The following is a 25,957-nucleotide window of genomic DNA, read 5'->3' on the forward strand; positions in this document are numbered from 1 at the left end:
ACTCTTCGTGCTATTCTATGAGAATTGGGGCTTGGGAAACTGGCACAAATCCTGCTATTCTTGCTCCTAGTGCTGCTGTGAGTAATAAACTATCCTTTATTTATGACTCAACAGTCTTGTGTTTTTCATCATCATCCATGAAACTGTGGCAAAGAATTTTAACTTGAAAGTAGAGTAAAATGTCAGAACTCTTCATAGTTCTTGATGTTTACCAGCTGAGTAATCTACAGCAATTATTTTTAAATATCTGAGCTTCAGTTTCCTATTATAGTGAAATTATTTAAAAGTGATAATGTTTATAAATTTCATAGTATATTTATAGTGCTTAAATAAATGATAGCTAATAGTAGTAATTCAATATTAGTAGCAACAGAAGCAGTAGCAGTAATGATAGCAGTAATCGTGGTAGCCGTAGTAGTTGAAGCATACACAGCAAAGGAATCTAACATTGAAAGAATGCCAACATATAGCAGACATTTTTACTAAGCAGCCAGTGTAGCTTATCTTATTTAATTCTCACAAGAAATGGAACAGGTGTTTTGTGTTTTGTTTTGTTTTCATTAGTTAAATGAGGTAAATGAAACTCAAATTCTTCAACTGATTTTCCTGAGGTAACTCACATGGCAATTGACAAAGCTGGGATAAGAAGCTTGTTGTGTCTAATTACCAGGAGGTTGTGGTGCATGCATTTGCAGTGACATGTTTGAGAGGAAGCTACAAAGTAATTTAGATGGGCAGTTGCACATTCCCACATCCCAGTCATGGAGGAATTACAGAAGCATATGCTTATTAAGGAAAAAAAGAAGCCCAGAGGAAACACAATATTGGCTTCCAGAATTTTTGTAAGAAAAATCCATCCATGTGCTTAGCTAATGTTAAACACGTTCTGTTTCCCAAGCTCTGTATTTTGAACCTTTGTCCACATTATTATATTATTGTGTTTTCCCCATGATACAAATAATCTTAATAGTATTGATAGTAAACAAATGCAGCATAATTAATTTCAAAAATTTCCATGCTGTCTTCTATCAGAAAGATTTAGACTCAGTCAATATTTCTTAAAGCAAAACGATTTTGACAGCCTAATTAAATTTCTAAACATCATAAACTCCATGTTTTAAATATAAATATGAAAGCATATAAATACACAATGCATGCATAACTATGCATATAGAGATATATAATTTACTACCTAATTTCACAAGCAATGTGAAAGAGATACTAGTCAATACTAGAATTTAGTATTTTTCTCTCCTTTTCATGTAGTATATGAGACTATTTATCCTTTAGGTTTTTGTTTTGTTTTGTTTTTTGAGACAGAGTCTTGCTCTGTCACCTAGGCTGGGGTGCAGTGGCATGATCTCAGCTCACTGCAGCCTCCATCTTCTGGGTTCAAGCAATACTCCTGCCTCAGCCTCCCGAGTAGCTGGGACTACAGGCGTCCACTACCACACATGGCCAATTTTTGTATTTTTAGTAAAGATGGGGCTTCACTGTATTGGCCAGGCTGGTCTCAAACTCCTGACCTCAAGTGATCCACCCACCTCAGCCTCCCAAAGTGCTGGGATTACAGGCGTGAGTCACCATGCCTGGCCTCTCTATCCTTTAGATTCTGTAGAAGAAACAGGCACCAAACACATTTTTCAAATACACTGGCTGATAACTCTCATTTTTAAAGTGTTTTCATTTTACCTCTACAGATAGGAACAGGAAAATCCCACGAAGCTGTATTAACTGAATTGGCTATGCAGGTGAGCTGAGGGTGGCCATCAAGGATGTATCCAGTTACACAGCTGTAGCGGATCTTGTCCCCGACGTCGAATCTTGTACCATATAATACACCTTTGGGTGGAACACCAGGATTTCCACAAGAGCTACTCTGCAATTCTATTAAAAAGGAGGAAAAGGAGAGTTTACAGTTATTTCAATAAGCAGTTTATTGTTTTAGATTTATAAAATTATATATGTAGATATGGATATTCTTATTTCTTTGGAGAAGAATCACTGAAAGGAACTGTCTTCTATTCCAATACATGTGACAGTGAATATGGGAAGAAAACTAAACTTTATCACAGAGGTATTACTGGTCATTCTTTATGCTAGAAAGTTTTAGATATTATATTACTTAGTCTTCAGAGCATTACTCATATATTAATATTTACTCAGATAAGTAACTGAGGATAATACCATTCACATGGCTTTTTCAAAGTTACATTCTAATAACATAGTAATAAGCAAATTCATTTCCTTAATATTATCTTACCTAGATAAAATACACATGGAAACCTTTATTTCATTTAAATGAGAAAAATACAGTGCAGTAGTAAATGGACAATTTTTAAAGTTAGGAAGGGTGAGCTAGAATTCCAGCTCTATTATTTGTTATTAACCTTGAGTGTATATTACGAATGATAATAATAAGTGCAAACAGTTGTAACATTTTAATTAGAGCAATAGGCAAAATATATGGAAAATGATATATCAGAATGTTTTACCTATCACCTTCTTATTCTATTAGTTGATGCTTAAAACTAAACAAGTATACAAACATAAGAGTTTTTTAAATAATATTCAATTCAGAAAAAATCCAACTTTAGATTAAATGAAAAAAATTTTTTGAAAATAGCAGAACTTCAGGAATAAAAATATTAGAGATTATTTGTTCTCATATTGTTTTCTAAATTTTTATTTTATTACTATTACCTTTATACTACAAATAATAATAAAAACACAGACAGTAATTAATGAACTAAAAGATATTCCAATTTGAGTAAAGTCAGTAGTTAATAGTATTGTGCAAATGTTAATTTCTTAGTTTTGGCCATTTTACTGCAGTTCCATAAGTAGTTACATTAAGGGAAACTAATTAAGACTATACGGGAACTACTGTTCTTGCAAAATAATAAGCTGAAAGTGATGTTGCAATAAAAAGTAAAATATTTTCCCATTTTGCTTTGATATTTATTTCATTTGTGCAGTTACTAAATTCTATATAATATTACAATGCTAATTCAAATAATTACAAACCATTGTAATAATTAAAATATCAATGTCAATATTAAGCAAAAATATTAAAATACAAAATGGTTCACAATATATAGCTTAATTTTGAGAGTGTTTTTTAAACTTTCATTAATTTTTTGCCTAAACTTTTCAAAGCAAGTAAAAGAAAAATCACAGATGAATTTCCAGTATGAGGTAAATTTAATCAAGAAAAATGTATTGAGCACAGGACATCCATATATTTTAGAGAAAAAATATTTACTTTGAGTTTTAAAAATGTAGTTTTAGGTTTCTTAAAACTAGAAAAGTGAAGAAATTGGCTAATATTTACTAAAAGTAAATGGTTTCAATAAATAGACAATTTTCTTAATAATACATTCTAAACTTAAATTTGTAGAATATTTAAAGTGTCAGTAGTGAAGGTTATTTCTAATTTTTTATTTTATTTCTCCAAGACATATGCTATATGTGAATTTTCAGTAAAACAATACAAATTTATTGTCTGTGAATTTTGAGCAACTTTTAAAGAAACACTTTGAACAGTAGTTTATTTTGAAACACTGAATTTTTTGGAAAATTATTTGACTAACAGATGAGATGTTTGCTCCAAGAGACAGTGAGGTTAATAAGTTTTGACAAAATGAATAAGAATTCAATCCTCTGAATATAGTAATAACAAAGGAGATACTTTTAATGAAACTACCACTTTTGGCCTTAGAATTAATCCACTCCTCTTCCTTCCACCTTCTAAAAAATAATTAAGGTCAGGACTTCAATTATCATAAAGTTATATGTCTGGGAGAAAAGTGGTTTCCAAATTATGTCACAGGAAGCAACTAGGTGGGGGGAATAAAATGAAAGAGAAGAAAGCTCTGAATAGTTTTTGGACTCAAAATTAACTTTGATTTAAATGAACAAATAAATGTATCCAGAATAAAGTACCTAAAGCAAAATGGAAATCATGTCAGGTGAAGCAGTGAATGAATAGTAACATTGAATGGAATCTTAATAGATTACCTAATCTCCTGCCTTGTGGCTGAATTACTTCTAAAACTGATAAAAATTTAGGTTATTTCAAAATGAAACTCAAGACAATTTTAAAGCATATCCGGACTTCACTTTCAGGAAAGTCCTGCTGTTATTTGTGCCTGTTTATCATCTTCATATAGAGAAACATCTACCCATCATCCTCTGTTAACTGAGTAATTCATAAAGACAGTTAAGATGTTTTACATTCAGGTTTAATCAATCCTGATTCTATAACCATTGCTCATGGATTATATTTTTTGTCTTCTTCCAACCCTTTAATTCAGGACTTCTCTCTATGCTGTCTATGTGCATTTTCAAAGGCAAAGCAAGTACGATGTGTCACTAACTGAAGTATATAACCCACCATCAAAAAAGATTATGTTCTGATTGAACATTCTCTTCTTACTCTTAATGTTTTAAAACTAAGTAGTGCTGCATATTTAAACTTTTGAATTAAATTTACTTTTAAGTAATAAAAAGTTTTAGAAATTGCTAAGATAGACTAGATTTTAGATAATGTTTCTGCCAGCCATCCAGAGTTTGAATTTCAGAACTGAAAACCAAACACCACATATTCTCAATTATAAGTGGGAGCTGAAAAATGAGAACACATGGACACAGGGAGGGGAACAACACTTACTGGGGCCTCCTGTGGGAGGGCGGGGATGGATAGAGTATTAGGGAAAAGAGCTAATGCATGCTGGGCTCAATATCTAGGTGATGGGTTGCTAGGTGCAGCAAACCACCATGGCACACTTTTACCTATGTAACAAACCTGCACATCCTGGACATATACCCAAACTTAAAAAAAAATAATAATAAAGTATGTTTTTTAAAAAAAGAAAATGAATCACTCAACCATGTTCAATAAATCAAAATATAAAATAATTATTAAATATATGTTGTAAGTATTTACAGTAAGTGATGATATTGCTTAAAATATATAAAATTATAGATTTTATATATTTAAATATATACAGATTTATAAGTGAAGTGAAAAATACAGATTTATAAGTGAATAATTTTTTTGTAATTCATCAGATGTACATGCAAGCTAGACACATTATACTTGTTATCTCAATGTGTTTTGAAGCAAATAATTACACCTAAAAGCAGAGTTGAAAAATATAAAATAATTATTAAATATATGTTGTAAGTATTTACAGTAAGTGATGATATTGCTTAAAATATATAAATTAAGGAAAATAGAGATTTATAAATATAATGAAGAATTTTTTTGTAATTCATCAGATGTACATGCAAGCTAGACACATTATACTTGTTATCTCAATGTGTTTTTGAAGCAAATTATTATACCTGAAAGCGGAGTTGCTGAAAAGACTTCAGTTATCTTCTTTTATCAGCAGATGACAGTAATATATTGATAAAGAGGTTTAGGTGACTAACAAAATAATTATAGAATCTGACAAATTGTCTTCTAACGTCCCATAATACAAAGATTAAAATGGGATGGCAGTAGGGGAGGCAGTACTTTAGAACTATTTACACAATATTCTTGGTTGAGCACTTAGAGTGGGCAGGTTGGTGAACTGAGATCACTGGAAAATAAACCTGAAGAATCTGTACTCAAAATATGTCCCTGAAAATGTCAGAGACTCTTTATGTTAAGTTTACTGCTCTAGGCATAACAAATTATTTAGTCTAATTAAAATCCATCTGGTTTTGGCTGGAAATATGTATATTTTATTTATCTTCTCTTCTCACAGTATTGAGATTATCAGCAAATACGAAGATATTTTGACAACATAGACTATTCTAAAGTGTAGAAGAGTTTTCATATTGCAAAATAATTCCTTGGAAACTATATAAGATAAACTTTTAAAATTCCAATTGTGTTTAGAGGGGTAGAGTTCAGTGACACTCTTCTCTATTAGTTGAAAGAAAAGATAAATTACTTGGTAAGTAACACTGACACTATTTTATTCATCAGAAGCTTTTAAGAGTTACCACTAACATTGCTCTATGATATGTACTAGTTAATACTACAACATGTCCCTTGCCTTCTGAGTTAACAATTTGAGAAAGTCAAACTTCATTGTTGAGTATCAGCTTTGATAGGCATTTGGGCATTCTTCCACTTATATCTCACAAAACACTCGACATTATGGGTATAATTCTCCCCATTGTGTAGAAAGGAAAACTGAGACTTAGAAAGATTAAGTAACTTTCCAAAGGCCACCCACTAATAAATAGTAGACCTGTGGTTCAAACTTAGGTTTCCTAAGTCAAAAGCCTTAGATCATTTCACAATTACATATTGCTATCTACAAAAGGCAGATATTCATTCCACAAGTATTTATTAAACATCTATCATCAGCAATGCTCTGGGGATATAGTCTAGCAAAAGGGGGACATGGAGTTTATGATTTGGTGGCTACCAAAAGTAATAAATGAGTAATTTACAGAATACTAATTGTATTGTGACATGTGGCAGAAATGAAACATGTAAGTTATACTAAAGGCATATAATGGAGAAATCTGAATTAGTATTGATTAAGAGGAGATCTGGAAAGGATTTCTTGATAAAGAAAGGCTTTAACTGTGATCTGAAAAGGATAAAAAGTTAGTTTTTGTTTGTTTGTTTCTAAGGGCAGTGAACAAGTATATTTGAAATAGAAAAGTATAAGAATCAAAGTACTGTAATAATTATTAGGTTTGGCAATACAATGAAGACAGGTTTCATGGAAATGGCAGGATAGGGTAGAAACTAGATTGCGAAAAAATATTTCAAAAGGGTTGATCATAGATGGCTTCACGCAGTGATGTATATCCTTTTCATAGGCTCATAAATATGAAGCAGAACTATTTCCTCATTAAATATTTGGTTATGGGGTGCTATCTGCTTTTTAAAAGAGTAATTGAGAGTAAATAATTAAAATACATTCTATAAATGTACAAGTGAGCAGAGATTTTCATAAGCATGCATGATATAAAGTGTGTAAGTTACTAATTTAATGCTAATTCAATATTGAGTGGGAAAATTGTGATAAAAGGGATTATCAAAATTAATTTTTAAAAAATTAGTAGCCAAAATGATGTATGCATATTGTTTTAATATGATAATACCAATTTTATAAGACTGTTGATATTATTACATAAAACAATATATGTTAGTCATGTATATTTTTAGCAAGCACTCAATATGTGACAAATATTATTAACTCAATAAATTGCAGTTTTATTATTATTATAATCAATTGTGTATTTGAGACATCAAAATTAGGTGTGATTATATTATGACCTTCTAGAGATCGTGTCACAAGTATCAAGTTTTCATTAAATGTAATGAAGTATGTTAGATCATTCTTGGTCTTAAAAATTAATTAAAAAATAGTAATTTAGTCAAGGGTAAAATTCAATTGCTCCTCTCCGAATCATAAAGGAAATCCAAGGTCTAATCTTAACTTTTGGCAGAAAATTTGTGTAAACAAATTCACAGAAAGTCCCCTATAGGTGTCATTGATTTCTTCATTCTTTTGTCTATTATTTGGTATCACATATTAAGCACCATTCTAAGCACAGTAGTTACCAAAAGATATATTTGATGAATTGCAGGCTAAAAAATCCAGATAATTTTTAAAAAGAAAATAAGTAAGTTTAAAATGCAATTTAAATCTTGAAAGAGACCATATATAAAGGACTATAGGAGAACAAAATTTTTGTTATAGTTTCCTTGGAGAAATGAAATAAAACTCTACCAAGAAATTTAATAAAACAAGTGTGTGATTAATACTAATAAACATATTACAACAGCCTCATTCTTTAAAAAAAATACCCAATTTGTTAGGAGCACATGTATACTTGCGAAAGGCCAAAATGTTTCACAAATTATCAGAAAGAAAACCTTACCTTGAAAATGGGAATGAAAAATTTAAAAAAGGGATAACAGACATCTTGACTACAGAATTGCATAATTATTCAGTCAAATAGATGAAGCATGATCCTGCTGAGATCAATTAACAATGCTTTAAAACACTGCAAAATTATATCTACTAAGGGAAGTAAAATCAAGTTGTTTGTACTTCTTAGAGAAAATTAATCTCAGGGTTTATTTCCCAGATGATTAAAAATAATTTAGGAGAGCATAACATCAAGCTGAAACAAAACATTTTGCACCTAGTACCTCTCATCCTGAGACTTCCAAACACTTAACAAACAAATCCATTTTCCAATTTTTTTAGTGATACAAAATGTTCTTTATTACAAATATTGAACCATTTCATTCACACAGAACATAAAGGGTATAGTTTGGAATTTACCTAAGGACTTCAATTTGAGCAAACATTTTGTGAGTGTTTTGAATCACCTATTGCATCTATAACGTCCTCATGGTCTTTTCTTTCAGTACACATAACTGAATGAAATTTATTTCTATATACATTTACTTCCTCACCAGATGTTGAGCATCTTGAGAAGACGGACTCTAATTCATCTTTGTATACCAAGAATTTAGCACACTGTGTTGTCCCCAAGCAAAAAAGTATTAAACTAATTGCGTTATCTCCTTGAGTAGAAAAATTTAAAAGTTAATTATCACACAGATCGCATAGAATTAAATGTTTAAATACAAAATAATAGAGTGGAATCTGTAGTATAGAAGAGAGTTGCAGGAATAGCATGATTTAAACTTGTTTTAATAAGCACTGGATCACATTGGCACCATGTGATTTTGTATGAGTCAAATTACATAGTTATGTGATTTAATTCTGTTTCTCTGTGAAAATCCATTCACTTCTGTAAGCCATTTCCTTTCCACAAGCATAATTTCTAAGCTGGAGTCATGTCACAGACCTCACTGGGATGCTGGAGATGTTGCAAACATGAGGCCGCATTTGCCGTTTTGGAAGTCATCCTGAAACTTCAAAAAAGGTTCAGAGTTGCTAATCAAAGGGACAACTATTGTATGTTATTTGTTATTATTATTATTATTGTTATTATTATTATTATTATTATCATTATTTGTTTATTATTTTAACTTATTGAAAGGGAACCCAAATAAATTACTGGTTGCTAGAAAAGAAATAAGAGCAAGATAGTACTGTCTTAGCTGGGCTGCCTAAGAGGAAAATAGATTATTGGATTGATTTTAGGGAGGAATGAACACTGATTAAAATGTATTATAAGCAGTAGGAGAAAAGTCTATTGTCATTTTAAAAAATATTTAGATAAGTCTCAGGGTAAGATGGCTATATTTCCAAGGGAAGAAAGTATGAAGCATTGGAAAAGTTAGTGTAAAACCAAACACATACACATTTATGCTATGTTGGTAATGTCATTCTGTTTTCATATTGTGGATATAGATAAGGTCCACTGGCACTACAGAAAAATATTTCAGCATCAGATGTAGATTTTTGGTTAAATACAAGGTAGAAAATACGTTGCACCATATACAAGGACAAGCCATTAGTTATGTTGACCCATGAATAAGAGGTAATGCCCATTCAATTGGAAATATCTGTGCCCTTTTATTGGCTAAATAAATTTTATCACCCAAAATGAATTTACAAAAACAATATTATATTTTTTGTTTTGTAAACTCTATAACCACCATTGTGTTAACATAGTTGGGTGAAAAGATCATGAAATATAAAAAGTTATGATTATTAGAAGCTAACTCTGTTGTACATAACTACCAGAATATTACCAAAACCAAAGAAATACAAATACAAAAAGGAGGCATATTAGCAGCCGTACTCACATTAAAGTTTCTGAACATGGAATAATGTTGCATTTAGCACAGAGTAGCATTTGATAGATTGATTCAGAATAATAGAAAAACATGAATAGACTCCCCTCTGACAGAACTAGGGCAAGTATCTGTATTAAGACTTTTGGATAAAGATAATTTAATTCTTTGAAAAGATGTGTTAAGCCAATCATGGATAATTTACTGGAATTATATATTCAACAAATATGATGACTGAGAAATGCCACTGTATTTTAGCAATTAATCCATCACCAAATAATTATTGAAGCCCGAAACACAAATGTCAAATGAGTATAAAATATGGCATGGCACCATTTCTATCTTGTTGAAACATAACTCAAGTTGGAAAAATAAGACATACATGGTAACGACCTAGAAATTAAAAAGTAAAACTGATTCCATAAGCTGATTTTTAAAAAACAATTTTAACTATTATATACATATGCTAAAGGAAGGCTATTTTATGAAATGAGATAAGTAAGTTTTTAGTTGGAGAGGATTCAGAAGAGTCAAATAAATCATATGAATAAGACCCATAGAGAGGAATGTCCAAGATGTAGTCAAGAGCGGTATGCAGAATAGGGTGGTTTTAATACGTTGGTCTGAATAGATTGATACATATGAGGAAACACAGAATGTAACTTCAGAAAATAATCTTAGGGTTGCACTTTGGAAAGACTTGAAATTAGCTGTTTTAGGGTCAATGCTGAGCTGCTGCTGCTGCTGCCAAAAAAAAAAAAAAAAAAAACACAAAAACAAACAAAAAAACTCAAAACGAATTGCTTAAATAAGATAGCAGTTATTTCCCTTCATGTGACTCATTGCTCTAGGGTAGAAGAGATTGGACTGTGCCCTCAGGCCATCAGGGACTCAGTTTGTTTTCCAACTTGCTACTCTATCCTCCCCTAGGGCATTGCCTTTGTCCTTTGTCTGTAAGGAGAAGCTGGGTTGCTGCAAATGTTGAATTCCAGGCTACTGAGTTGAATGAGAAGATGTTAAGGGAAAGGAACAACAACAAGATCAACAACAACAGCAACAAACTTCCCTGGGAGATGCACAGCAGTTTTGTTGTTGTTGTCGTTGTTGTTATCATTTTTCTGTCAAGGCCCACTATAGTTCCTCATGGAACAGAGACCTGGTGGAGCAGAAAATAGATGGTTACAATACATAACCCCATGTGGGTAAGCAAATAAAGGGGAATATTCCACAGTTAAAGAGCATGGCCATGCATAGATCCTGTGGGACAGAGATTCTGAAGCACTTCCTGCCCTGGCAGACCGTGGTCCTGTTCTCTAGGAGGTGCTCCTTTCTCCTGCGTCCTGTTGTCCCCTGGCATTTTCTTCTGAATAGTTCTTTCTTGTCCACATTCTCTGTGGTAAAATTTGAAGCTGGTGTTGAAGAGTAAACTATCTTTGGGAGTGCTTTGAGCTTATACCCTACCTCTGCTAATGCAGGTTTGGTGCTTGAAAATTGACTTGGGGATTGACAACCAGAGTTTTGCAGATGACTCATATAATTTATTTGGCTAAAACCGCCCCTGAAAACTTACTAGGAATTAATTTATTTGCTTCCAGGTTTTTTTTTTGGTGCCAAGGAACACTCTTCCCAACCCCCAACTTGTTCAAACCATGGCTTACATTGCCTTTTCATTGGAGCTACCTTGAGGTGATCTGAAACAATACACTTGGACGGAAATGCAACATTCCTTACCTGATCTTTGGCCCCAAGGCTGCCTTCCATCCTTAGACTAAGAAACTTACATAAGATTCTGATAAACCTTCTTATCCCCTGCTATACAGAAGCAGTTGGTTTTTCCAACCCATAAGTCCCCAGAATTTAGACTCTATTCACTCTCTTCTTGAAAATGGCCAATTTATGCCTGAGCTCTTCTCTGTTTTATATATAATGTCTTACTTGTTCACATTTTGGGGGTATATGTGACATTTTGATACTATATACATACAGTGTGTACTGATCAAATCAGGGTGATGGGTTTTTGTGTGTGTAAAAGCCAAGTCAAACTGTGTTTTTCCTCTACTCCGACACTAAAACAATGGGCACAGAAAACTTCTGTGACCACGAAGCAAGCAATCAATTTTTGCAGTGGACAACAATTGGGTGTCCTCCAATTCAATTCTGACATTGTCTACCTGGCGATAGTATCAGATCTCATAGGTTGAGGGCTTAATCCCCAAGACTGACCCCCCAGGCACCAGGCAAAAGTCTGGGCCTCTGGAACCTTTGCCTGACAATCTTCCAGTGGAGTTTTCACTAGGGAGACTCACAAAACTTAAGGATTCACTTGCTTACATTTACCAGTTTATTACAGAAGATATTACACAGGATACAGATGAAGAGATGCATAAGGTGAGGTATGGAAAGGGTCACAGAGCTTTCATTCCCTCCCTGGGAGTGCCACCCTTCAGGAACCTCCAGATGTTTAGCTATCTGGAAGCACTTCATGCCCCATTCTTTTGAGGTTTTTATGAAGGCTTTATTAAAGAGGCATGATTGATCAAACCAATAGTCCTTGGTAATCAACTTAACCTTCAGACCCTCTCCCCTCCCTGAAGGCCGAAAATCTCAACCCTCTACTCCTGTCTTGGTCATTTGGGTGGCCAGCCTCAACCTTGAAGCTTTCTAGCACCTGCCAACCATCAATCAATTTATTAGCATCACTTTGGAGTTTCTAAGGATTTTAGGAGTCGTATGCCAAAAAATGAGGCCAAAGATCAAATATATATTTCACAATATTGGAGTCAACCCCTGGTCTTTGAACTCAGATCTCTTAGATCAAAAAGACATACAACTCAAAAGGTATGGCGACATCACTAGAATTCCAGTTCACCATTAATAAATAGCTTAGTCTATCATATTGTATGAATGTCTGCTAGCCTGAGGCCACTCAGGTGCAGGCTTTCATTCAATCTTATCAGCTTCCAAAAGCAGATGTGGTCTCCACAAACCTATGGCTTCACCCTTTCAGACATCTGGTATAATTCAGCTAAGAGACAATGTCTTCTCTAGCTTTGAATCTCCTTCAAGGTGTTAAGTAATATTAGGTTTCTCTCAATTTATAACCCATTCATTTATTCCATAACCTTCCAGTTACTCTTTCTCCTTTTTTCCATTAATGTCCAAACTTTTTCACCTTTGGAAGGGACATTAGAATCATCACCGTGCTGGTCTAGATTGCAGGCAGCAATGCTAGTGGGTAGCAAGTGCTTCCCCAGCAGTTCATTTCAACGCTTACTTAGGGTATGGTTACATAAGTCACAACTATAGGGCCATTTTTAACACCAGGCAATATAGGCGGCATTCACTGTTAACTCAAATTTTGCCAGATTGTAAAGGCACAACCCACCCCCATCAGGCACTTAAGAATTCTGGCAGAAGGTTCTTTTTTGTGTGTTTGTTTCTTTGTTTTTTCTTTTAGAAATCATTCTTGTTTCCAGCACTTGTAGTTGCAGTCCTGGTCCTAGGACCACATACCAAGTAGGGAAAGGAGAAAAAAAATTTGAGGTGATGTGGGAAGAAAGAAAAGGAAAGAAGCATAAACGTATAATCATTATACTGGCTTACTCCTCCTGTGGCAATAATCACATAGTCATACCAGTATCCTTCCCCATCCCTCTTTCCCAGATCAACCAGAAAAACTGAGGAAAATCTAGTGAGGACACTCCTTTAGTCCCACTCATGTTGAGTATTAGCACACGTCCATGCAGGTGTGTAAGCCAGCCCTTCATGCTTTCATCTCTCTCTGTTTTAGACAACCAGTGTTTTAATGTCCATTCCACTTTTCTATTAAACTTTCTCTGAGGAGGATATATCTTTGTTGAAAATTATGGGCCGTACAGTATGTTTCTTGGTCTGAAGAAATGAAAGTCAGATGTCCAAATCTGTATATTTTGGTGTGTGTGTGTGCGTGCATGTATGTGTGCATGTGTGTGTGTGTGTGAATGTGTGCATGTGTGCGTGTGTGTGTATATGTGTGTTGTAACAGCACTCGGGGCATTTGCATCTTTCACAGGACAAGCAAAACCCAGTCCATCATCAGTGTCTATTCCTGTGAAGACCCATTTGTATCTTCCCAGGGATTCCAGCATCTGTCTCACTCGCAAGCTGTGTTCAGGACTTCCCACCAGGGAATCTGCCCTGTATCTGTCAGCACCCTCTGTCTCTCTTGCTGGCACACAAAACCATTCTTATTGACATTATGTGCCTGAGAAGGTATAAAAGGAGCCTGATCAGATTCAGCACTCCTGTATCCACTCATTTCATGGACCCAATTGGCCCTCAGGAGAGCACCCCGGGATATTTGCTTGTCAATTCCAGTCACCTTCCACGCATGGAAAAGGGTTCTTCATGGCCATCAACATGTTCTACTTAATGTGAGCTTGAATCTCCATAGGGCTGTGCCCTATGTGGGCATCTTTTTAATAAGACAGGTTTCTATTGCCCTCCTCCCTGACCATATGGCCAGGTCATTGGCCACTACCCACAAGTCAGTAAAAACTCACAGAGGAGGTTCTACCACCATCCAATTTTTCCATCACTGATGGAAAAACAACATGTAATTCAGCCCACCAAGCTGATTTACCTTCTTTAGTCAAAGTAGCAGCCTTTCAAACAGGACGTTGTCCATTTACCTTTGAACCACCATCTATAAGCCAAGAAACCCTTTGTTGGTCAATTGAGAGCTGTTTATAGGGCACTTTCCCATTGTCAATAGGACCCAGCAGCTCCTCACACAGTTCCAGAATCAGCCCTAGTGGAAAAGAGGCTCCCTGCTTGTGAGTGTCCCCTCCTTGCCTTCTCCAGGTAGCATGATCCTGTATAAACCATTTCCATTTTATTATGGAACTCTTCTGGGCACTGCTACACCATTAGAGTGTTCCCTGACATCACTTAGCGCAGTATTTCAGGTGTCAAGATCATTTTACATCCTTTGGTCACATGGATAGCTTTATTTAACGTTCCATAGCAAGGCAGGAAATGCCTCTCAAGTGAGAAATTTCTAGTCCCAAGTCCTCCTGGTTGTTGCTGGGAGAAGTTCACGAGCTTTTGCCATGAGCCCCAGTAAACGCTCTACAGAGGGCTAGAAAATGAAGAATTTGTCCCTACCAGCACTCCAGCTTCTACTCTACACCATGCGTGCTTGGACAATCTCACTGGTTCCCATTGGGGATTTTCAATTAATATTGGTGGAAGGGTGGATTTACATACCTTCTGTTTTACAGAACTAGGTAGGGGGATATCAGTTATATACAATATTTATTCTCATGAATATGAGATTCTGTCTGTGAGGTGGGCGGGGGGCTGTTAGCAGGAACCCCTTTCGCTTTGCTGGGAGTTTTTTTTTTCTTCTTCTTCTTCTTCTTCTTCTTCTCCTTCTCCTCCTCCTCCTCCTTTTTTTTTCTCCTCCTCCTCCTCCTCTCTTCTTCTTCGTCTTTTCCTTCTTCTTCTTCCTTTTTCACCCAGTAAATCCCATTCCCCTCACCTTTCAATGTGTCTGCATTCCTAATCCTTCCTGGTCATGTGACGGGAATCCAGTTTTAGTTGAACTAAGGAGCAAATTTCTACATCAAGGGGACTGCTATCCTGAGATCTCCACTGGAGTAAAGTTTACATAGAGTCACTGTCCCCTCATCACCAACCTCTGAACAGTGAAAAGGACAAAAAAATCACCTAAAATTGTAATTCAAGGATCAAGGAGTTGTGACAAGAGGTGACAAATATGACCATTCTGTTTTATTCACTTAAAGCTGGAACATACTGGAAACTTCTGTAGTTAAATTGCAACACTGATAATGAAATCAACAGGCAGAGTCTGCGGGAAAATTGTGTACATAAATTTTGTGTTTCATTTTTATATGAGTGTACATGTTTGATTCACATTGACAACAAGAGAGTCTCAGAAATGTGGTTGAGTTTTGCCTTTTGTTTTTCTTTAACATTTTAAAAAAGAGAAAGAGAGTGAAATGGAGATTAATAGAATTTATTCAATCACCCCACCTAATATGTAGATAACTCCCCTTCATCTTATTTCAGTTTAAAGGTTAACTACCTTTAAACACCCCTACACAATTATTCTGTGTCCATAAAAAGAAGTCCAATTTCTCACCTGATGATCATGATCCTACACAATCCTACCCCTTTATACTTCTCCAAAATTGCCTTACGCTTGCCTAGCCACATGCTCTATTTCTGTCAAATATTCACTGCTTCTCAATATGTTTCATGTATTCTTGCTTCACAGGTTTGCTTACACTATTTAAAATATCTTCACATTTTTTCTTTGCCTATCCAGATATTTCCATTCTTCAAGATCTAAACCAATTCCCACCTTCTCCATAAAGCCTTTCCAAACTCTTCAGTCCATGGTGATTACCTTCATACAGGAAGCCATAGTTTTTATTTTTTATTATATTTATTGACCACTTGCTCAAAAGTCTTTAGACGTATCATTTTGCCTTTTATTGTTTCTTTTGAATTCTGCATGTTTCTTTAATTTGTAAATGCTCTGTCTATTCAATTGACTTGTGACCATAATCAAGTCAGATATTGTACTTTTAGTGTACATCTTTTAAAATGCTCAATCTTCAACTCAGATATACTAAGCTCTTGATATTTATTTGGTTAAAGAATTGTTTTAATTCAAAGAAAAATTGGGGAGATAGGAAAATATGAGAAATCTCAAATTATTTCAAATCTCTTTGGAAACTCAATCCCCTTGGGGGAATAATTGAATTCTGGATTGAAGCCAAGTACAACAATCCTTATACGAGCAGTAATAGTGGGCAATTGGGAACCACGGCCATAAGAGTTGCTTGGATGATAAGGAGTACAATAAGTCTTGATTATTTTGCCCTTCAAGAGTAATGCTCAACCTTTCCTCCCTACAGGGATAATTCTAAAAGTATGGGAGAAAGTTAAAAACAAGTAGAAGGGCTTGTTCCAGTTGGTTTGCCTTGTTGCAGTTGACTTTATCATTAGACAATGAAATATAGTGATAAAAGTTCCATTAATAAAATCAAATAAACCTGCCTTCCAATCCTATCTCTGCCATTTACCATAAGCATGTGAAAGTGAGACTATTGATACTTCAGTATCTTTTTGAGTACCATCGTCATTACTGAGATTTATTTGGGTTAATTAAACAAATTAATAGGAACTCACTGATTTTAACTATGTTGTGAGTTTCTTAATATCATCACATTCTAATCTTTATTTAATGGTCACTGGTTCATACTGAAAAGGTGATCATTTGGGCATAAACTCATTTTCCTCAGAAAATATGTATTTATGAACCTTGAGTTTATTGAATATGTCTGATTTCATTCCATTCAAACCACATTACATTTAACAATGGCAAAGGTTTCCCAACAAAGCAGTTACATTGTTATTCAGTTCATTTATCTTTACTGAGATCTTAACATTTAGAATGTATTTTACCTTTTTAAGCATTATACCTACTAATCATGTTAACTAGTTTTGTTACTGGTTGTAGTTCATGATACAATACAATGAGAATTGCTTCACCAAAGCTATGAAAACCTAATTGAAAACAATTATGACAATTATCTCTCTGTTCAATTGCTTGCATTAGACTCTTTCCTCATTCTATACTGTCAGACTGCAGACAATTTTTCCTGATGTGACCTATCCAACTGTATTTCAGGCTTTATTCAGTGAGCAAGCATACTTCTGATTAAAATTAATAGGAATTTTGCATGGATTGAGTGAGAGCTGGAGTTATTAGGGTTGTAATATGAATTTAAGTGAGAATTTTTAAGTATTATTGGACTTTCTTATTTCAGTTAAGTACCAAAACACTCTTAATCAAGCATATAATTAAATTTAAGAAGAAATGTATTGTGTGCTAATTGCCATTGATTATTAATAATATGCTTATTTATGCATGCAAACTCTATAATGGTATATATCTCCAAACTGTTTCTGAATGACAATAACTGAGTTCTGCATAATAAAACTATTAATGAAATGGAATCTTGCAAGAAATGTCAGAAAGGAAAAGTAGCTCATACTTCAGAACTCTTCTTCTCTAACTTTTCCTGTTGAAAAATCAGAGCAAGTCACATGAACTCACACAGGAGAACATCAATAATTATATACTGCTTCCTTTTTGCAATCATGTTTTGTTTTCTGGGATAATATAGTTTGGAAATACTTTATTGAAATGTAAAGAATTCATGTGCTTTAAAAACATAATTAAATATTTTAGCCTTTAAAATAATATGTATTCTTTTATTTTGCCGTTATAAGCTTTTAGAAATGACTCTTCATGTGTTATAAATTTGTAATTTTTTTCTTTTACTCATTTATTTACTTATTAGGTTGGTGCAAAAGTAATTGCGCTTTCTGACATTGAAAGTAATAGCAAAAAACACAATTACATTTGCACCAACCAAATAGTATTATCTAATGGTCACTTATTTATTAAACACCTACTGAATGCTAAAAATTGGTCTTCAAAGATACAACATTGAACAATATGTACTCCTTTTCTCACACAGCCTGTGAGGTAAACTTGTGAGCAGGTGGTGGAGAGGAAACCTAGATAATAAATACAATAATGTATGTAATATTTACTACTGTATTATTAGATAATAATAAATGTTAAAGAGAAATATAAAGTAAGGAAGGGTAGTGGAAAGTCTGAGAAAACATTTCAGGAAACAGGAACTGCAAATGCAATGACCTTGAAGCACAGAATGCATGGAGAGTTGATGGAATGGCAAGAGTTCATTTGGGAATGGAATAACTGAGGGAGAGACTGAGATGAAATGAAAACAGAGTGCCTATTTCTCCACATCCTCTCCAGCACCTGTTGTTCCCTGACTTTTTAATGATTGCCATTCTAACTGGTGTGAGATGGTATCTCACTGTGGTTTTGATTTGCATTTCTCTGATGGCCAGTGATGGTGAGCATTTTTTCATGTGTTTTTTGGCTGCATAAATGTCTTCTTTTGAGAAGTGTCTGTTCATGTCCTTTGCCCACTTTTTCATGGGGTTGTTTGTTTTTTTCTTGTAAATTTGTTTGAGTTCATTGTAGATTCTGGATATTAGCCCTTTGTCAGATGAGTAGGTTGCGAAAATTTTCTCTCATTTTGTAGGTTGCCTGTTCACTCTGATGGTAGTTTCTTTTGCTGTGCAGGAACACTTTTACACTGTTGGTGGGACTGTAAACTAGTTCAATCATTGTGGAAGACCATGTGGCGATTCCTCAGGGATCTAGAACTAGAAATACCATTTGACCCAGCCATCCCATTACTGGGTATATACCCAAAGGACTATAAATCATGCTGCTATGAAGACACATGCACACGTATATTTATTGCAGCACTATTCACAATAGCAAAGACTTGGAACCAACCCAAATATCCAACAATGATAGACTGGATTAAGAAAATGTGGCACATATACACCATGGAATACTATGCAGCCATAAAAAATGATGAGTTCATGTCCTTTGCAGGGACATGGATGAAATTGGAAATCATCATTCTCAGTAAACTATCGCAAGGGCAAAAAACCAAACACCGCATGTTCTCACTCATAGGTGGGAATTGAACAATGAGAACACATGGACACAGAAAGGGGAACATCCCACTCTGGGGACTGTTGTGGGGTGGGGGGAGGGGGGAGGGATAGCATTAGGAGATATACCTAATGCTAAATGACGAGTTAATGGGTGCAGCACACCAGCATGGCACATGTATACATGTGTAACTAACCTGCACATTGTGCACATGTACCCTAAAACTTAAAGTATAATAATAACAAATAAAATAAAATAAAACAGAGTGCCAAAACAAAGCCAGAGGGTTAGACTTTGAAGCCATTGTAAGTATCTTTTCAACTCATTTAATTGATCTCTACCTCTGCCTCTTAAAACATACGTCTATGACGATGTTTTTAGCATTATAAATTATTTCCTTACAGTGGAAAAAAAAGATTTACTCTGGTTTTTTTTTATCATCCCAAACTATGATCCCTCCCGACTTACTCTTCCCATGATTTTTGTTGAAACAGTGAGTGTTAACATTACAACTCTGCAAATGCTATTCTTAGCAAAGGTATTCATTGTTATGAATACTTTTGTTTTCTGAATGTTTGTTTTCCATGACATTAACAATTTCCTGTCTTTTATTTTTCATTTATTTCATATTAAGTGTAACCACAACTTTAAACTCTGCCAATTGTTTAAATTTCTTTCCAATACATTTAAATGTATTAGGCATTCAACTTCAACTCCTTAAAGAAAAATTTTCAGAGCACTTTAATCTTCTCCATCTGGACATTTGTTTCTATTACTAGAAAGTGTTCTTGATATTAGATTCAACTTTCTTTTTAGTTGGATATTTTCTTTTCTGTATCTTTCAATGTTCTCTTTCTTTGTTACAGAGAAACACCAGTAACTTCCAGAGAATGGGTGTTTAAGAGATAAATAATGTATGTGGGCATACATGTTCATACCATTCTCAAATTCCATGATAGTTTCTATGGGTATAGAAATGTTTTTCAACTTTTATGCTGGATTCAGAGGGTAAATGTGCAGGTTTGTTACATGGGCATATTGTGTGATACTGATGTTTGAGGTACAATGATTCTATCACCCAGGTACTGACACAATACCCAAGTTTTTTGGCTCACATCCTCCCTCTTTCCTTCCAAGGTCCAGAAGTCCCCTGTGTCTATTATTTCCATCTTTATATCCATGTCTGTTCAGTGTTTGGCTCCCAATTATAAGTGAGAACATGTGATGTTTGGTTTTCTGTTCTCATGTTAATTTGCTTAGGATAATGGCCTCCAGCTTCATCTCCATGTTGTTGCAAAAAAAAAAAAAACAAAAAAAAAAAAACGTGATTTCATTCATTTTATGGCTGCATAGTAGTCCATGGTGTCTATGTATCACATTTTCTTTATCCAGTCTGGTGTTGATGGGCACCTAGGCTGATCCCATGTCTTTCCTATTGTGAATAGTGCTACAATGAACATGTGAGTGCATGTGTTTTTTGGTATACTGATTTATTTTCCTTTGGGTATATACCCAGTAATAAGATTGCTGGGTCAAATGATAGTTCTCAGTTCTTTGAGAAGTCTCCAAAATACTTTCCACAGTGGCTGAGCTAGTTTGCATTCCCTCCAATGTATGTGTTCCCCTTTTCTCCACAGTCTTGCCAGCATCTGTTATTTCTTGACTTTTTAATAATTGCCATTCTGACTCGTGTAAGATGGTATCTCATTGTGGTTTTGATTTGCATTTCTTTGATGATTAGTGATGATGAGCATTTTTTCATGTTTGTTTTCCACTTCTCTATCTTCTTTTGAGAAGTGTCTGTCTTTTGCCTATTTTAATTGGATTATTTGTTTTTTTGCTTGTTGATGTGTTTAACTTCCTGAGAGATTTGGATATTCAATTTTTTTCAGATTCATAGTTTGGAAACCATGTACATTAGGATTAGGAAGGCAAGGCCCTGTGCTAATGTTGATGTTTTGAAAATCAAAGCCATTCTGAATTCTGGCACTTTGAATTTGAGTTACTTATTTCTGTAACTAAAAATCCATGTATCTTCTTACAGTTCACAGTTTTTTTTTTAATATTTGACAATGAAGACATTATTTTCCTAAATTGTTCTAGATGCTTGCTGGGTCTAGAACCCTTTCAATTTCTTTCGATATGGAATTTCCTTTCAATATGGAAATTCTTGTCCTCTGCTTTATAAAAAAGCTATTTGTTTAGCTAACTTCTCCCCTTAATGTTACTAATTTATCTTTCAAAAATGCCTGTTATTTCAATACTTTTCTGGACTTAAATGACTACTGCTGCTACTACCACTTTTTCTCTTATTTCTATTTCCTATATCTCTGACTTTTTTCTCGCCCTTATGGAAGTTTTCTTTAATGTTACATTTAAACCCTATCGAGTATTTCATATACATATATTTTTTATGTCCAAGAGATTTCTTTTTTTCTTATTTCTATAGAAAATCATGTTCAAGTTTTATATATTTTAGAGAACAATTACATTAGGTTTGTTTGTTCATTTTAGAAGTTTTCTTCTGTTCTTATAGTCCTCCTTTTTCTTTCAAATTTTTCGATTCTGTTTGTTTTGGACTTTAGCTTCTATGCTAGAGAACTTCTTCAGAAATCAGATGTTTTTTGTTTGCTATTTCTAAGTAGTTAAGTACAACGCTGAATAAATGTTCTGAGTAGAAGTGTGGCATTTGATACATTTGTACTTCACTGCGTAGTGATTGTCTTGATTGCTTTGTTAAGAGACCCATTATAACAGCATTTCTTTCCTATTGAACTGCTTATACTCTAAGTAAAAGAATTCTCGATCACCTGCTTAGAGAATACAGACCTAACTGCAGCTTTCTGAGTTAAGTAGTGAAAAATGTGTGTGGAGCATGTGTCAATATTTTGCATGGAAACACTCACTTATTCCATGTCGTATTCGTATTGTGCCTCTCTTTTCAATTGTATCTGAGACCCACTATTCACAGACTGTTTTACCCCATTCAGAGACAAGACCTCCAATATTTAGCTGAGGTAGAAAATGGGAAGATGCCTAGTTGCATGTTTTTGGTTGTCTTATTGCTTCTTAATTGAATCTTCAAGCAATCTTCCTGCTTTAAGCATGACTTTTACTGCCTCTTTTAGAGGTTCTTAATGCCACCAATTCATTAGACTTCCAGGAATTCTGGGATATAAATTGGATTGCTTCTTAGCTTTTCCTACTAGTGACTTAAGATTCAACCTTCTAATGACTTCTGTCTGTTACTATTGCTTCATCTGATTACCAGCTTCCAAAGCATTGTATGATTTTAATTATCTCCCATTATCTATATTATTATGCATTTGTACCATTTAAAAACAATTTAATGTTTGAGATGGGTTTCAGGAGAGAGTAATAGACCACGTGTTTCCTCTTTTATCTAATCACAAAATTCCACATCTATCACTTACACATTCACTGGAAATTGCATAAATGAACTATGATGTGGACATCACATTAAGTATATTGTGCAGTAGGTTACCGACTTTAAAACCTCTATGTAATCTTAAATCTAAAATAATTATTTCTTGTGACGTATGCAATCTTGCTTATGAATAAGTATGAAATATTTATAAATGTATACATAGACAATATTTTAGAAGATTTGGAGTTATTATTTAGCAAATGTATTGGATATGCCTGCAAATAAGACTCATTTTGATTTAAATTTACTTCAGTGTACACACAGTTCCATCTTATGTGTCTAAACAATACAAAGCAACATGAATATTGTAGAATTGAAGGACTTAATTTCCATAAATGGAAAAAATATAAAACTTTGTTGAATCAGGAACCAATTGTCTTTGGGGGAAAAAAACCTATACCAAAATATAACATTATTTTAAACATGTTCACATCTGCAGGTGTTTAACGTGATAAAACAGTAGGGGACACTGCCATGCTGCCTTTAAGTTATTATACTAAAAACTTAATTACTCTGTAATTATAGACAAAACTACATAGTGAAATATACAAGATGCATTGCTATAATATGTAACTAAATGTAGTTGTCAGTAATACCATGTATTTCTGAAATGATTGACCAATTGATTTGTTCCAATTGTTAATATAACATACAGAGTGCACTCAACAAACAAATAAGTGAAATTAAAAAAGAGAGGAGAAAGGAATGAATAGCTAGAGCACACAGGATTTTTAGAGCAGTAAAACCTATTTTATAGGAAACTATGATGGTAGATATATATTGTACATTTGTCAAAAGCCAGAGAATGTACGACACCAAGAGTAAACTCTAAGGTAATCTATAGGCTTTGAATGATAATGATTTGTCAATGTAAATTTATCGATAGTAACAAATGTATCATTCTGATATAGAATGCTAATCCTGGGGGAACACGTGAGTGTGTGGGGGAAGGAGATGAAAACTTTCTGTATTTTCTGCTCAATTTTGCTATGAAACAAAAATTGCCCTAAAAAGTAACGTTTTTTAAATTTTTCAAAAAAAACCTCAAACATAATAGTTAATATTGATGCAGTAAATTTTAATAGGCCTCCATAATCTTAATCCTGCTATAATCTTTCACAGTGGCCTATACCTAGCTTACAAACAAGTAGCTTTCACATTGTTTAACTGAGCCAAGAAAGATATTTACTATGTATTTCGTTAAAGTCTTGGCAACTTACTACATATTTCATTAAAGTGTTGGCATAGGTTATAGAACCTTCCTCCATCTTCAATTGCCCCTGATCTCTTCCATCTACTTCTCTTACACTGTTCTAGTCCCCACACTCAATTACAGGTCATTCATTGTGCCTCTACTTCACTGACATCAAGAGATCAAAGACATTTAATGGTTGTCCTTATATTGTCTTCTATATTATATCTGCAAAAGCAAGTGATTGAGCTATTTTTTTCCTTTCTTTCTTACGAAAAACACTCAATACTGAAAACGATTTCCCATGACACTGCCCATTACCCTATTCCAAGCTTTTATTTTTTTTTTCAAGCTTCAGGTGCTTGTTAACCACCTTTGTATTTCAGGAAATACATGTGATGTTGAAGTCTCTGGAACAGAAGCAGACTATTGAAGGCGCTAGAACCCTTGGTATTACAAGTTAGAAAAAAGGTGTTTTGAAACTGAGCCTTCAAATGGAATTGGTAGGCTAGGAAAAATAATCATCTCTGTGATGATTATGATTTTCTTTACTGAGTAGGAATGCCAGAGAAAATACAAGTCCAGTTAAATGTGAATTTCAGATAAGTAAATATTTAATATAAGTATATCTCAAGTATTGCAGGAATGTTCTGTATTTTTATTTGCTAAATCTGGCAACTCTAATTTTGGGGATTCTGGATAAATGAAAGAGGAGGATTCTCTAATGTACAATAGACTGCATTTCCCACCATCATGATGAGAAAGAACCTAATGGTGAGTAAAAGTTACATAAATATATAGATAGATATTTAACTACTATTCATATCTATATATCTCTATTTAACTTTTACTTGGATACATATATATATAATATTCATATCCTATATTTTATATATATATATATATATATATACACACACACACACACACCCACACACACATGCATATATAGTGCTCAGTGTTAAGGGTTTGGGAACAAATCCATATCCACCTTTTTGCCTTCATTTCCTCTCAGAGGATAAGTTATACATCCTTCTCATACAGATATTAGAGGACAACTTATGGTATGAGGAAAGGTGTCATCCTTGCCAAATGCTTTCAGTTAATTTATTAGGAAATGTCATTCTCTAATAAATATTGGGCAGAAACTTCAGCCCCTTTCTCACTCCACGAGATACTTATCTAATTTTTCTCTTGCATGATAGCCTCTTTTTGTCTTTTCTCTCTTTAGCTATTAGCTATTTGTCTGCAAATGTTTTTTGTACTCCTCTTATTTTTTTCTTTTTATAGAGTCATGGGGCCACAAGAAAAAGAAAAAAAGTCATTCTACTGGAAAACTGAAAAAATATATTTGATTTGGCTCTTCAATCATGCATAAAAACTCACTGGGAAAAGATGGAATGAAAGACTATTCAGAAGAAGGGACATTTGGCAAAGCCAGAGGTGTGAATACACATGACTTATTTGGGAAAGGTGGGCAGATTGGGGTGAAGATACTGTTATATAGACAAATGGACACAAAGCTTTAAAGACGTTTGGGGGCCAGATTGTAAAGAACCTTGTAAACATTGTTGATTACCTTAGATTTTAGCCCACAGTCAGAACAGCACATGAAACACTTTCACAAAAGTTAAAGAGCATGACGAGGATTTTATTTTTTAAATGTAATTATGAAAAGAGAATCAAGGCTGAATTGGAACAGAGAGCAGGAGAAGACTAGAGACGACAGAAGGAGACTTCTTCAACTAGAGAAAAAAAAGTCTTGAACAAGTGGTAAACTAATTGTTTCCTATCAGTCAATTAAAGTCCCTTTCACACTTAGGAATTTATCATGGCGTTTTATTTCCCATTGCAGAAAGACTGAAATCTTCCTGGCATTAATGACACCTATGATTTAAATTCACTTTTCTCATATAATCATTTCTTACTCTACTGGTTTGTCTAAGCATGTTCTTAAAACTTGTAGTAAAGTGATTTTAAAAGTATCTCAAGCCC

General features: G+C 34.1%; 1 protein-coding gene across 4 annotated transcripts in view; it reads right to left on the minus strand.

Annotated features, from left to right (window-relative positions):
• The window catches only part of CSMD3 (CUB and Sushi multiple domains 3), a 1,211,731-nt gene that overhangs the window by 957,274 nt on the left and 228,500 nt on the right, over window positions 1-25,957 (minus strand). For all 4 annotated transcript variants that reach the window (XM_054518783.2, XM_063726791.1, XM_063726792.1 and 1 more), the window contains exon 4: window positions 1,693-1,887. In XM_054518783.2, coding sequence (XP_054374758.2) covers window positions 1,693-1,887 — 195 coding nt within the window. The remainder of the gene's footprint in view (window positions 1-1,692; window positions 1,888-25,957) is intronic.

Source organism: Pongo abelii, chromosome 7 (assembly GCF_028885655.2).
Source record: "Pongo abelii isolate AG06213 chromosome 7, NHGRI_mPonAbe1-v2.0_pri, whole genome shotgun sequence".
Taxonomy (NCBI): Eukaryota; Metazoa; Chordata; class Mammalia; order Primates; family Hominidae; genus Pongo; species Pongo abelii.